A 15,844-nucleotide genomic window follows, 5' to 3' on the forward strand; every position below is an offset into this window, starting at 1 on the left:
ATATTTGGTACCCAATGACAGTCTCAAGCTATTTCAATTAACTTCAGATTATTGATCATGTCTTTGGTATTATCATGTTCATAATTAAGTTGCTCAGTTTTAACATTTCCAAAATACTGCATTGAGACATCTTTTAATTTGATTGCTGAATTTCTTTTACTCCTTTAAATCCTGCATTGTTTACCATAATCCTGGCCCTAGTGAAGTAACATATGTGTGAGTCCTATGTATTAAAGAACCCAAGGCAGGTAGATGTGACGGGGCTCCATATGCCCTGTTTTTGTCAGTGTCCAGTGTTAGAAGGGAAATCTAGATCATTAATACACACACAGCCTCCTCTGTGCCATTCTTTCTATTTTAAGAAAAAAAAAATCTGAATCATTTAACATGGTTTTCAACTTACATTTTAATGTGCTCTGAAGTCTGGCTCACTGGTGATAAGTTCATATAGATGCTACTTCCCTGTCTTTTTCCCCTTTACAAAGTTGGTTTCCTGAAATGATGGGGCACTGAATTGGAGCCCTGACTGCTAGAGATAATAAAACATACCACCTACTGCATTCGTTCAATGGTTTCCTCTTTACAAGTGCTACTTCTGCTTTGTAGACAAGGCAAAAGTAAAACAAAAAAGTTGTACATTTTTTTCCACAGGGAAATTCCCCACCCGCCTTGCAGGCTTTATTTGAGTGGTTGCTGACTTGAACTTTGGAATAAATTGTAACTTTTTTCCAGCTCACGGGCACACACACCTATTGACTTGTGTATGTCCAGTTCCTTCACTATCACATTGATACCGCCTTTGTTCTGTGTGAGGAATGTAGAGAAGGTGGGTTAAAGAAAAATATAGACATTCCCCTGAAACTTGAGAGCTCCCTGCCTTAACAGTTGATAAAGAACCTCTGAATGGGGAGTCGTGGCTGAGAGCTGGCTCCCACTCAGACAGGAATTGACACATTCTCCTTCCTTACCTAGTTGTCTGGACGAAGATGCAAGTCCTGCTCCTTCCCTTTTTTCCCTTTTAACAAAGAAAACACTATTATAATGTATATATGTTTCAACAGTGTCAGGGAGAAACTGTAACTGAGATAATTCTTCTAGCAATGTTCCTTAGTGCAATAGGCACTTCAACCTTGGTCAGCTGCCAGTATCTGAGACCCTGAAACACACCCCCATACACACTTTAAAAGTGCTCTCACCTAGTCACCCTCCTCTCACCTAGTCACCCTCTTCTCTGTTTGTCTATTGTAAAAGAAAATGTCCCTGAAGGTGTGCCGTCCCCATTGATGACAAGCTCCTAGAACACAAAGAACCTGTTATGAGTGTACAGTTCACAGTGTACCTTCAAACAAATGCAAGCATCTCGAGGCTTCAAGTTTCACAGTGGAACACAAAAACATGAGTGGAAGTAATATTTCAGGCATATTCAAATTCAAATAAGCCAAAATGTTGAGGAACCAAAAGAAAAATTCTAACTGGGGGGAAAAAGCTCAAAAGTTTTGTTAGAGATACAAGAGTCTGTAATATGCTCCAGTGCCATTATAGGGAAACCCAGAACCCTCTCCATAGACAAAGAGGGAGGAAAGGACATGGCATGTGGTGGTTTGAATGAAAATGGCCTCCATAAACTCACACTCCAATGTTTAATGTTTACCAGGGAGTGGGTCTGTTTGGGAAGAGTTAGAAGGATCCGGGGATGTGGCTTCTTTGGAATAGGCGTGGTTTTCTTGGAGGAAGTGTGCCACTGGGAATGGCTTTGAGGCTTCAAACCTTGCACCAGGTCTAGTGTCTACCTGTTTGCTGCTTTCAGATTGTAAAGCTCTCAGCTACCGCTCCGGAGCCATGCCTGTCTGCCTCCCACCATGATAACGGACTAACCTCTAAAACTATAAGCGAGCGCTTTGGTCATGCCGTCTCCTCCCAGCAACAGAACAGTAACTAAAGCAGAGCAGGAGAGAGAATGGGAGGAGGAGAGAGATTGATGATTTGATCAAGTAGTTCATCTCTGGACACAGAGCCTTCCCTGTAAAAAGTGATGACAGGCTGAGGCTCTGGAGCTCTGCTCAACTTCAACTCCAAATAGACTAGAGATTTTAACCTTTCCAAACTGAAGAAGCAGCATATTACTTACTATCTATACCCAGAGTGCAGAGTACTGTGTTATCTTTGGCCTTGTGTCTGTCTGTCTGCCCCCCTCTCTGTGTGTTTGTGTGTGTGTGTGTGTGTGTGTGTGTGTGTGTGTGTGTGTGTGTGTGTGTGTTAAAGTTCAAGCTATGGATGGCAATAATTTACCATAAACAGAAAGTTTTGGAAACAGAAAGTTGATGCAAAACAAAACATGAAAAAAACCCAAACAACCACCACTACCAACACCTCTGGATAGTCTTACTTAGGGTTTTACTGCTGTGAACAGACACAGTGACCAAGGCAATTCTTAACTCTTTAACTGGGGCTGACTCACAGGTTCAGAGGTTCAGTTCATTATCATCAAGTTGGGACCATGGAGGCATCCAAGCAGGCACGGTGCTGGAGAAGCTTAGAGTTCTACATCTTCATCAGAAGGCCTCCAGAGAAGACTGGCTCCCATGTAGTTAGGAGGCTCTCATTGCGCACCCCTACCATGACATACTTCCTTCAAGGAAGCCACAACTCCTAATAGTGCCACTCTCTAGGCCAAGTCAAGCCCACACATAGTCTAACCAAACGCTCACTTTTAAATTACTTTTTATAAAGCCTTCTAATGACTGAGGAAATTATAGTCTTTCCACATATGCTAATTAAAGTACCATATATGCTTAAGGGTTTTTAAAGGCAACTTTAGAAAACGTTGTAGTCTATAGGTATATTTTCTTAATTTTAAATTAAAATTTTAACAGGTTGCCTTCATTGAGACTGCAAATAGTGTGTGTGTGTGTGTGTGTGTGTGTGTGTGTGTGTGTGTGTGTGTGTGTTTGTGTGTGTAATATTTTATTGACATTATAGATGTACCTGTACCAGCACAGTTGGGTTTATGGTGTTAACACAAAGATATGCCACTACTGACCTGCATTTCCTCTTAATTACAAGAAATTCTAACATGAAGTTCACATTCTTTGTACATATCACAAAAGAAGAACGTTTTATCCATGTTTGTCTTAGGACAAGATAAAAATTTTTATTTATAATGACTTGGATTAAATGTTAAAAGCACAGAAAACAAAAGGACGAATTCTAGTGTAAAAGAAACTCAAGAGAACCTGATGATGTGATGATCAAAAACTCAAAAGCAACTGGAGTCAGCCACAGAAACCTAAGACGTGGGGAACAGCCACAAGAAGATTCAAACATAGGGGGAACGGGTACACCAAACTTCCAGGTCCTCTGCCTCTGCTGATTGTGTTTCACAAGAAATGTCCAAATTATAGTCTTACTCTATTGTTTCACACAGTGAGAGTCTTTTATTTAATAATACATGATCAGAAAAGAGATTGCTTCCATTCAGAAAGTATAGTAGCCAAATTCCTTGCTCAGAGGCGCTGGTGATTGTAGGAGCAGACAGATCTTGGAAAGCACTCTGAAATGCAGGCAACATTCTCTTGTAAGTGTTGCTTAAAGCCACATTTTATCCCTTTCTATGACAAGTTCTTTGAACCCCAGTGAAGAATAAGTAGAGCAGCCTCTTAATCTGTAAGCCAAAGTAGCATGTTTCTGCTGCTTTCAGTGCAGAGCCATATTGTCTGACTATTCATTAGAAATCCCCAGTAAGTGGTACTAGAAATATGGCATTATGGAAGAAGTCTCCAATATCTATGATACACAAGACCATTGCTAAGAAGAAACCCTAAAAGCTCTGTGATCTTGTGTATAGATGCCACATCAGGATGGGTTTTGAGATCTTTGTGCATTCGAGCTGGTTCAGTTTTGTATCCTGAAATAGTTTTCAAAGGGCTGTGTGACAAAAGGCTAGCTGGTAAGAAGCGAGTTCCTAAATGGGGGATGTCCTACAGGTGAGGTGTGAGGGCTTCTTCCTCCCATCAGGAAGTGTCCTGTGCTTCTTGAGCCTTTGTAGGTCTGTTGATAACAATGGTGGATGTCTCTCTGAGGAGTCTGGATATGCTGAGCTTTCTTCAGCTCCCTACAATCAAAGGAGACAGGCATGGTAAAGTCTAATTAATGGTAATTCCCATTCGTCTAATGAAGAATAAATGAATGAATGAATGAATGAATGAATACAAACCTACATCAGCCAGAGAGCAGATTGCCTCTTTTTTTTTTTTTTTTTTTTTTTTTTTTTTTTTTTTTTTTTGATTTCATGAAAACATAATCCTCTAAACATGTTATCAGAATAGGATGTCTGTCTTCTGTTTCTGTAGCTTGGCACTTTCTAAAGTAGGTCTATACTCACCTGAGCATTCTAAAACATCTCTATTTAGCTAAGGCTAGCTTAGGCTCACCAAACAGTTACTTTGATACCTGCTATCCCTCAGAATCCAAGGGCTTGCTTATTGCTGGGGTTGTACACCTTCCTCTTGCTTCCTTTGCATTGCCTGGAATTCTTTCACTATCTAATCACAGAGCTGTAGAGTACCGAGCCATATATAATGTACACCCCAAAACTTTCTGTGAGCAGAGCCTATGTCTGATAATGTTGAATATGAAATATACTTGAATCTATAGAGACACATTAGTCCAGTCAGACCACTATAAGTGGTTCAAACAGATCCTTTGTTGACTCCCAACAACCAAGTGTACCTTTTCAGTGTGACTGTCTTAGATTTCTCCAAATTCGGTTGTTTCTGGAGTTCATCTGTCTTCTCCAGGAAGGGCCAGAGAATTCGACTTCTGGCCAGAGCTGTTGCAGAAGGTCTCTCCTTTGGAGCTGGGTGGATCATGCTCTGAGGACATATTTAGGACCATGGAAGGAAACAGAAGTCTCGATACTGGCATATCTCCCCATTTAAGTTCAATACCTACCACTAGGCTTTGCAAAGTGTTTGTCCTCAGTGAAAACATTGTTCTACCTTGAACAGGAAGTGGAACATGTCTGGTAACACCAGACAACACCAGTTGTCTGTACCTATGACTTGGATTTTTACTACACTGTACTTCCGTTTTTGTCTCTTGCTGACCCTAAAATACTTAAAAGTTACTTATGTGCTGCCTGAAGAGCTACTTGGCTTTCAGCCTTTCAATTTGATAGAAGATTAATCACCTATACTCTTTCATTTCCTTTCTCTGATGCTTCAATATTACTTGAGAAAAACTGTCCAAGGCTACTCTGCAAGTCTGCATTTTCCCAGAGCTTTCACCTTTTTCAGCTATGGAAAACTCTTGAGTAAATGCAGTCTACTGTTGTCCTAACTCTAAGTTGTTTACACTTTTAAGATACTCTTGAAGTGATTCCTTTAAAAAACAACATCGTTGCTGTCCGTTGACAACAACGCAGACCCTGAAGTTGGAGGGGAAGATGAGGTTGGATTTGGAATTGCCAATCATTAACTGAATACAAGAGCTCCTTTGAGCTTAGATTTCCTTTGCTGCAGAAAGACATGCCACCTGCCATTCTATAGGGTTACCAGGAAGAGCAAATAAAAAGTGTTCACATCAGTGTATTGTAGAAGTTAAGTTTCCTTAGGAAATTTCATTCACTCTTATCTGAACTTCCTACAAACTCCTCCTCCTGTTCATGCACGGACCCAACCAAGTTCATATTTACCTAACCCCTACCCCCACCACCACACCTGTTTTCAAAGTTAAAATACAAACGTTTCATCTGCATTTGGTCTCAGAAGATGTGTCACCTTGAGTAGACCATAAAAGTCATCTGAGAGCTCTTGGGAAATCTCTGGGAAGTTCCCCTTGCGGATATGATGCCACATGTCACCATTGATGGGCAGTGACTCTGCCCCTGCAGCCATTGCAATTGTTAACCCCAAGGCGAATATGTCTGCTTTGGGAAGGTGTTGATAATTCTACAAAATAGAAGACAAGATCAGTTAGTCTGCCAAAGATAGTCTAAAATGTGATTGGCAGAGGTCTGATATCACATAAGCTCTGAATCTTATGGGCCCTTCACTTTCAACTTCTTCTGGGCTAACAGTTACATTTACTGTCATTGCTGGTTTATGTTTAAGAAGCTAAAGGGAACATATACAAACCTTAACAATATTTCTGTGCCCCATCATTTTTTCTGTCATATTCCAGGAGGCTTGAACATATAATTATCTGATCACAAGAAAATACTTTCTCCCTCTCCTGCCGGTATTACCCAGAAGGAAGTTATAGTCTGGCTGGGTGAGATTTAACAGGAAGCCTAGGAGATGGGCAGAGACTAAGTAATTTTAGTGATCAGAGCTGGTAGGCTGTCAGGAAGATAACAACATGATAAAGGAAAATATGACCATGAGGAGATGGGTTCCTTCCTACTATGCAACCCATGAGGCTAAGAATTCAAAGAAATACTAGGAACAGTGAGGGATCTTTAGAAAGAACTATGCAATACTGACTCATTGTTGAAGACAACATTCCTATGCATTTGGGGAATTTCATTACTGTGTTTTGTCTCTATTCTGAATGTAAATGAGACTATAAGTTTGAGGTACAAATACATACTCTTCATTTGGGGTACCATGAGCCTTCATTTGGGAGTAAAACAGTTGAGTAAACTTCATTGCACATCTTTTCATTTGAATAAAATTCATTGAACATCTGTAGCCCCAGCTACTTGGGAAGCTAAGATAGAGGGTTAACAGGTTTGTAGCAGCCATATTGGATAACATAGCAAGATTCTGTCTCAAAAAATTAAAAACTGAAACAATGAGCCCACCCCCACCCTGTTTCCGTAATTTATACCTCTTGTAAGATCTCATTAGCCAGGAAGCGAGTATCTCCTTCTTCCACTTTAGGTTTGCTGATTGATGTTGCGTGGCCCAGATCACCTTTAGAAAAGAAAGAAAGGGTGTTTTTAAGAACATGTCTTTCTTGGAGCTGGAGTAAATGTAGTTATCAGTTTATTTATAGAGTGATATACCGATGGACTAGGAAGAAGACTCACCGATTTTATACATCACATTGGCATTGAGAAACCAGTCAGCTTCACTTTCAGTGTCTTCTGGGCCTACAGGAAAGTCACTCTGCATCTTATGACAAATGAAGATGTTACCTCAAAAAACACAGAGTAGACACAAGTAATGATTTCTGAGCTCCCAACCCCACAAGGAGCCTTTCATGGCCATGATATTCCAACTTCTCCTTTGCTGTGGTTGCAGAATAACTACTAACTATTGAATTTTAATTTGTTTCTACATGATAGTCCCTGCTTCCCTCCTCCCTCACTCCTTCCTGCCCCCCACCTTCTCTGTCTCACTGTATAGCTCTGAGTAGCCTGGAACTCATTATGTAGATGATCCTGAACACAGAAATTATTCTTTATCTGCCTCTAGGGTGTATATACCCAGCTCTGTAATTTCTTACATCATATCAGAACAGCCCATAATGGGGTAACGCTTGGTTAAGATAAACCCACCCTCGTACAGTCCCCATCCTCTGAAGAACATGGTTACATGCTGTGTCAAATAAACAAAACCCACAAAATAATAGCTTCTTTTTAGGTTCTACAAGTGATAGACACACTGATTCTCTTCACTCTGTTCAGGACTGACTTAGAAAAAAACACAGTACTAGTCACAACACAATCAGACTGTGGCTAACATGGTAAATTAAATGTCTCATTTTGCTTTACATGAGAAAGTCTTTTTTTCCCTTGTACTCCCTGGATCAAGGAGAAAATGGTTAAAGATACTTGAATTTGTTATGGAAAAGAAATGGAAGAAAGTGATTCTTGGAGGCAGTACTGTCTTTGAAGATACAGAAGGACAGGTCTTCAGGATGGTCTATAAAAGACAAAATGTGGAAGAAATATAGACAAAAAAATACTTACTGGGTTTGATGTCCAGGTGTACCATGCCAGAGTTGTGGATGTACTTAAGTCCCAAGGAAATCTGTAGAAGGATGTCTTTGAGTTTGGGCTCTTGGAAGTGATTATCTGATGCAGCGTTTTCGGATATAGCAGATTGCAGGCTCCCACCTAGGGAGGAATTGTAGATCACGCCAGAATAGGTAAAACAAGTGTGAAAATACAAAGGAGATGATTATCTGAGACTTGAACATATCTCAATTAGTCCAGTGTCAGTGCAAAGCATACAATATTGACCCTACAATGAGGCCATAGATGGTATGATTTCAGGAATTTGAAAGCAAACTAAGATTCTAGGTTCTCAATATGTGGCCAAATATACAATATATAACCATAATGCCTCAGGTATGTGCAACTAACATTTTACAAATTTTACCTAATTATTAACGATATGACAAGCCAATTTGGGTAGTTATTATTAGTGTTCATAATCCTATGTCAAAAGTCAAACTAATAATTATAGAACATTAGTAACTTCAGTGTGACCCTTACTTCATTAATGATAGATCATAAAATTGGAAATATAATGGTTGTGACTCAGAGAAATTTTTAAAAGCTCTTATTATGCCTGAATTCTATATTTTCATACTGTCTGTAGACTGTCTTGATTTATCTTTGTTATCAATAAAACTGAAGTCCTAAGTTCATGCTATTCCTGGGCTTAAACACCCACTCTAAGGTGTTAAAATGTTTCTGAACACCTTTTTGAATTCAAGTTCATTGACAATGTCCTTAAACTAGAGTCTTGACTCCTATCAGCAGGTATAAAACTTACAGAAATGTCTCAAATGATAATTTCAAGGACATCTGTTCCTAAAAAGTATCCCGAGCAAAGTTTTATGGCCAGTTTGTCCTGCTAAAATATGTATGTTTGGCAAGAAAATTCCACTCCATTATAAGGAAAGCAGCATTTTCAATTTTTTGTTTGTTTAAAATGAAGTTGCTGTGAAATTGAATCTGTAGGTGAAGCTATTACATGTCAACAAGGAGGAGGTAGCTGCATTCCAGGAGAATTCTGCAGGCTGCATTCCTAAATATACATTCATGCATACAGCCTAGGTATTCCTAAGTGGCAAGAACCACATCTAATGTGCACTCCTCTTCTGAAAGACCAGGAGTATAAGCCACAGGTTTCTTAGTTGGATGTCTACCCTGGCAACAGGGAAAATGAGTAAGTCAAGGACATCCGTCAGAACATGGCCCAAGCCTGGAGTCCTTCGAGAATTATGAGTGCTTGTGAGAAAACACGAGTCTTGTGACCTCAGTTTCTTCTGTGCTTTCATGCTCCTCCCAGGTGTAAAACATAGGAGTGTGTTTACTTCAGCTGTAGTCATTCACACGTTTCTGCCACGGTGTAGCTTGCTTGCCCTTGTGGTTATAAATTAGAGCACTCTAATCCCTTTAAAAGGTACTTGTTTTCCTCTGAAAACAAACAAGAAGCAAATAATTCCTAATAGTAAAATGTGAAAGCCAGATTGACAACCCCGTGGGATATTTCACCCAGACATACACATATCCTTACAAGGTCATCTAATAGTGCTGTGGATAATGCTGATTTTCCTACTGTCTACTTTTTCACTCACTCATTCCCTAATGGAGAAGCTTTGTTACTGGTCACTGTACGCCAAAGCCAGGCTGGACCACTATACAAGGGCCTGTGTGACTATGCACAAAAAATACTGGAAGGTAGACTACACTATTAGAGACAGTAAGAATGGCTGTGGGGAGGAGGATTTTCAAATATGTTTTTTGATCAGAATGTATATTATTACCCCTAAAATTAGTGCAGATATTATTCAATTTATAAAACAAAACAGAACAAAAAGAAAAAAAGAAAACACTTGAGTTTGGTCACACCACCCACCCCATGCCTTTGGTGAGGACAATTAGGCTCAAAGGTCTGATGCAGCAAGAGGCATGAAGGACCCCTTCACTCACAAGTCCACAGTAAAACAGGCAGAATTGGCATCTTTACCAAGCCAATTATAATTAGGAACCTTTATCCAACATTCCCCCAAATGGTTCGACATTTCCAAGTACCTGCCACATGGTAATGGAATTATTTAAACTAGTACGGTAACTTTTCTTCTTTCAGTGTAAGATTAGGTGTTAAAGGATAACATTTTTATATCAGCTACACTAGCTTTGTATAAAACAGATTCAGGCACACACTCAACTACTCTTCAACTCTATGCTCAATCTCTGCTTCCAGACACAGACATTTCCAGGATGACTGATATGTAACGGCTTAGACTGTCAGGAGGCACATTTATTTCTGGAGCTTTAAAAGCTCATCCCTTCATTGTATTCATCCGCATACTTACCATTACAGTATTCATTTTGAATGACCACGTGATCATCTTCTACCCATGATGAATAGTAGCGAACCACATGGGGATGATGGCCAAGCGCTGCATGAGCATACACTTCATGCAAATCCAAACTCCCACGGGACAGAAAAGCATTTGGAGAAATTGAAATAATATAGATTAAAATGTTTTCTTAAAAGGGAAACTAGAGAGGCATTACAAAAAATAAATATTGTATCTATTCAGTCTTTACAGGTTCTGGTGAGATACTTTGGAAGACATGATGAAAGTAAGTGGTCCAAGGTGAAACTGGCTAATAGTAGATCTAAGAGTAGAACCTTGGTCAACCTGGTACCAAAATCCATGTTTTATGCATTGAACATGGCTTATGTAGAGGTGCCTCATGTGCTTCCTGTCAATAGCATATATGCTTTAGGTCTTAGTCCACTGTAGAACAGTGAAAAGGCCTTAATAGGCATAACAAGAAAGCCATCACATACTTGACTGGATTTTTTATGAATACGTATTCTCTCTAAAGGCTGTGTAATCATTAGTGTCATTATTAACTCAGTATATCTGATCCAGTCATGGGGAAATTCTTGGGAAAGAGAGAGGCATTGTGCAAAAGAAAAGCAAATTCTGTTCTTGATTGATATCAATATAAAAACAAAAAAGCCTGTAACTTCTGACTTCCACACAGTCAGTATAAATGAAAGGAATTCACAAAAGCATTGACTCAATCAAAAAATGCTGGTTTTCCTAGTGATCAACGGGGGATGGACAGTTAGTTCTGGATGTCAAGCATAAACATTACTAATAGTTTTTTTCTTTGCATATAGTATCAAACTTTACTGATGAATTAATAGTACATGTACTGGTTAGTTTTAATGTCAACTTGATACAAACTGGAGCCACCTAGGAAAAGGAAATGTCAAGTGAGGAATTGTGTAAATCAGTTGGGCCTGTAGCCATGTCCACAAGAGATTGTCTTGCTTGATATTTGCTGTAAGAGTGCCCAGCTCGTGGGAGGTTCCAACTTCTGACAAGTGTAAGAAGCAGGCTCAGCATGAGCTAGGGAGCAAACCAGTAATCAGTGACCCGCTACAGTTTTTGTCTCTGCTCCTGTTTGAGTTCCTGCCCTGACTTTCTTCCACAACAGACTGGGACCTAGAAGCAAAAAATTAAATAAACCCTTTTGTCCTCAAGTAGTTTTTAGTCATGGTGTTTATCACAGCTGCGGAGAATAAGCTTCAAGTACAAAACAGTTAAACCACTGATAGTATTTCCTGTCCAACAATATTTCAGATTAACTTAAAATGCTACCAGGAGACCATTCCATAATTCAATTCACTAGAATGGCAGTTAAACCAGTAGACAGAAAAGCCAAAAAATTAAAACAACAGCAGCATGCTGGTTAGGGTAGTGCATGCTTTTAATGCCTGTGCAGACAGGAAGATCTCTGAGTTCAAGGCCAACCTGCTCTGCCTAATGGGTTCTAGGCTAGCCAGAGTTATACAGTGAGACCCTATACCTACAAACAACACCATTATCTGAAATCATCCCATTCTGTCTTAGGAAATGCCATTGGTGATCTGGACAACTCAGTAAAGCTATGAATATAAAATGAACTCAATGGTAGGGATACATTTAAAAACAAGTAATTGGGGTGTTTTCATTGATATTGGTGGTTTTTTTTTTTTTTTGTTTTGATGTTTTTGTTTGTTTTAAATAAAACTACTTAGAGAATCAGTACATCACCGAATCCAAGCCTGTTCATCCAATACTTTTCAAAGGTACTCACTCATTTGATAATCCTGAAAAGGATTTTGCAGAGCGCTTGATTGCATAAATGCATCCATCCAGCCTCTTAATGCACTTGTAGACTGTACCAAATTCCCCAACCCCAATTTTTTCTACCTCGAAGAATTCTTTTTCATAACGGGAAGCCATGTTAGTTTCTCGTAGAACACTTCTCTAAAATTTTTAATGAAAAGAGAGAGAATAAGTCTTCCTGAATACTGTGAGTGATAAAATAGAGCTATGTTGCATTCCCTAAATTGCTTTTTTTAATGTGAGGGAAGGGCAATGGGTTCATAGCAGGAAGAGTTTGCCAATGGCTGGACGTACCTATGTCCTTTGTAACCTTAGTTACATGTTAGCACTGCCCCAATCATATTTTTTTAAATGTTCTTTCCTCTATCTGCTCAGACTATTCTGATGGGAAGCCTGTCAGCTTCTGAAACTTGGCTTCTGAAACCGAGAACAACTGTCTCAGCTAAAGGACTAGCAGGAAATGGGTAAAGCATGCTCCGAGCCAGAAGGAATGATATCAAGACCTCCTTTTGAATCTCTCCCTTCTCAAGGCCTCAGGGATTCATTTGCACCTCATGTTGGGTAAATTTCAGTTCGTTTTCACAGAAGTTTTAGTCTGGGAAACAAGATCATCAAATGAATTAATTCATCACATGAGCTCAGAAGTAACTCTCCCAAGTGGCCAGCTGGTAGTATCACTCATTTTCTAGCTAGTAAATCAACTCAGAGAAATCATTGAACTCATCAGCTTTCTGTTTATAAGTTGAAAATCATAGCAGCGATTCCTCAGGTACATTAATATGTCATAATAAACAGTGTTTGATCACATGTCATTATATTTGTGTTTATGCATGTTGATAAGTATTATATATCATATATTTTATTTGCTATATATATATCAGTATATCACAGTTATCATAATATAATACCAACACTTGGGAATCTTGCAGTCTATTATGATCAAAACATCTATAACTACACACAAATCTAAATTTAAGATGATTTTTCTCCCCAGCATCTTTTTTAATGTCTCAATTAGCAAAAATATTTTTCTTCTAACTTTAGCAAATTAAAAAACAACACAACTATTCCTAGATCAGTTTTACGTGCAGTTCCAATCAGTCCTTATCAGCAAGACGTGTAATTTTCTTTGCCCTTGGGCAATCCTAATCCCTGATTTCTCCATATCGGGATTTGCCTCCATGACCAGCTCTCTTTTCAACTCCACTAGTAATAACAATTTTGAAAAATGATTCCACAGAATTAAAAGCCTAGGTGGTTGCTGGGAGAGAGCTAAAATCTCTGACAGCAGACCGTAAGCCCTCTTAGCAGCTGACACTGAGTGCTCTGGGCACCCTCTTAGTTCAAACATGCCAGAACACTATCCGCATCACTTCCAGCCACTCACCCACCCACCCAACCCACTCTCTCACACAGACCCATCCCCCTGTTTTTAGAGAACCATACACTAATTACCTTCTTGATTAGAATCATCTGCACACAGACATCTGTTCTGTTTTGCTTTCTAAAAGGATTGTTTACCTCCATTGTTGACCTTAAATCTATGCATACGTTCACAATCACACTTAAGTACATGCAGATTCACATGTCTTGTTGCCTTATATTTATGTGTACATTGTTTTGATATTTCAAAGGTGTTTCTCCTAACCAGTGACTTATGTAGATACTTAAACAGATATATTTTCTTCAAGTAATGAATATATTTGGCATTTTATCAGAAACCGGTCAATGACTTATAAAACAAATAAAGAATGAAATTAAAAGGAGGAAGCAAGGAAGGCATGAGTGGGGAACATTTGCATGAAAGGTAAAAGCTATAGCTACAGCCTTCTCTGTGCAAGTTGCAATAGTCATACACTGACATTTTCAACCACACCTCAGTCTAGGTGCAGTGTCCCAAACCAGCAATCCCAGCACTCAGAAGACAGAGGTCAGAGAATCATAAATTCTAGGCCAGGTGAACTATGAGAAACCTCATGCTAAGGAAGAAAGGGTGATGGGGAAAAATGAAACCAGAAGGAAAAGAACATGGAAGACATTAACTTACTTATGCAGAGATTTTGTACATTGATGTTTATATGCAGGTGAGAGCTGGCACTAGTTAGGTCAAGGTGATACATGATTGGACGGTAGAGAGTGGGGCGGGGACAAAGTTTTGGTAGGGCATGGGAGAGAAGAAGGAAGGAGAATCTAGATGGAGCTGAAGGAGGAGGTTTTAGATCCATGTGGTCTTAATTGGCGATAGGTAGACATGATTATTTCTAAGGGTTTCTATGGCTCAATTTGTTTTACCTAGGTGGACGGTTTACATCTTTGTCAAATGGTTGTAAGCTTGTTGTGTGGATGGATTGAGAATTTGACTTATAAATCTGTTTGATAAGTTATTGGTGATTGAGTCATAATTTTACTGGGCTGTGGAGAATGTGAGCCAAGTTCTTAGCTAATAGGGAGACAGCTGGGAGAAGTCATTTTGAGGACCGTGTAGAGATAGAGCCCTGGTGAAGGATCTACTGGAGTGCCTCTGGCAGAGTGAGGCCACACAGCAGCAGATTCTTATATTCTTAATATTTGCCGAAACAAGATTTGCTTGGGAAAAAATCTGGTTTCTGCTGCTCAAAGGCATTAAAGTAACGGCAGCCACTGTGATGTCTGACTCTGTGGTTAACATGGATGCGTGTGACCATCATCGACATTTTTGAGTTTTGAACACTGAATATTGATAAGGGACATATTTATACATGTTGCAAACCCTTTAATAGCAATTGAATATCCTGTGTACTTTGAATTTAACTTGGCTTTTTTTTTTTTTTTGGGGGGGGGGGGGAAGTGTTCAGTGCCCTCTACGGTTTTCTGCAAGTACAGTTCAGATGTGAAAAACATTTCAGGGGCAAATGTATTATTTTGATAAGTTAGAATACCACATGGATAATATAAAATGAACAAATAAGGGCATATTTGTCAGCTAAAGTTTTACAAGGAAAATTATAGACCAGTACCACTGCTCTTTATTTCAATTTGGGGGAACAAAACTAGCTTAATTTTCTCATTACTTCCCTACCCCTGGATAGAAAGTTTCCCCAGATTAAAAGCAGACATAGAAACCTTTAAAATTTGTCTAATAACTTAGCAATGTACATACCTGCTACTTCTTGCCAACGTAACAAATGATTATCTTGGCACTAACTAAGGTCTATGCAAATTAGGTTACAACATAAACTTCGAAAACTGTAAGATAGGCACGTGTGACAGAGAAAGGGAAGGAATGGTGGGAAGGATACGGAAGCTAAAATAAAGAATGAGAGAGGGGAGAGGAAGAAGGTAGATGGAGTGAAAGAGAAAGCTAAGGGTAGAGAAGGGTGGGTGGACAAGGATTAAGGGGCAAAGGAAAGGGGTAAAGAAAAGAAGGATGAGGGGGAAGTGGAAGAAGCTGCTGAGGAGCGAGGGATTAGGGGGAAGGATGAGGGGACACGGTGGGAGGGCACAAAAGTGTAGGAAGCAAAGAGACAGAGACAGTGAGAGAGACAGGCACAGACAGAATGATTAGCAAGAGATGTTTGTCGTGACTGCTGGGCCAAAAGAGCACGCTCACCTTAGCAGGCAGCCACTGTACTGGTTTGCTTTTCCCTTCTCCAGTTTCCTCACTAAAAAAGAAAAGGGATAGAGCAAGGGTGATTGCCGAATACGTGACACTGAGGCTGCTGTGATAAGTTCGGTCCCTGTGAGCAAATAATTCCTTCCCTCTTCACTTTAT

The 15,844-nt window shown here is 39.5% G+C and overlaps 1 protein-coding gene across 1 annotated transcript in view; it reads right to left on the reverse strand.

The window, feature by feature from the left end:
• Positions 1-1,219: 1,219 nt before the first annotated feature.
• The window catches only part of WEE2 (WEE2 oocyte meiosis inhibiting kinase), a gene marked incomplete at both ends in the record, with an annotated part of 28,356 nt that continues 13,731 nt past the window's right edge, over positions 1,220-15,844 (reverse strand). The window contains 10 exons of the mRNA XM_080932405.1: positions 1,220-1,294; positions 3,982-4,111; positions 4,729-4,871; positions 5,778-5,948; positions 6,829-6,914; positions 7,031-7,138; positions 7,916-8,062; positions 10,276-10,394; positions 12,062-12,234; positions 15,683-15,734. Coding sequence (XP_080788531.1) covers positions 1,220-1,294; positions 3,982-4,111; positions 4,729-4,871; positions 5,778-5,948; positions 6,829-6,914; positions 7,031-7,138; positions 7,916-8,062; positions 10,276-10,394; positions 12,062-12,234; positions 15,683-15,734 — 1,204 coding nt within the window. The remainder of the gene's footprint in view (positions 1,295-3,981; positions 4,112-4,728; positions 4,872-5,777; positions 5,949-6,828; positions 6,915-7,030; positions 7,139-7,915; positions 8,063-10,275; positions 10,395-12,061; positions 12,235-15,682; positions 15,735-15,844) is intronic.

This window comes from Micromys minutus (genome assembly GCF_963924665.1).
Source record: "Micromys minutus genome assembly, chromosome: 18".
Classification (NCBI taxonomy): domain Eukaryota; kingdom Metazoa; phylum Chordata; class Mammalia; order Rodentia; family Muridae; genus Micromys; species Micromys minutus.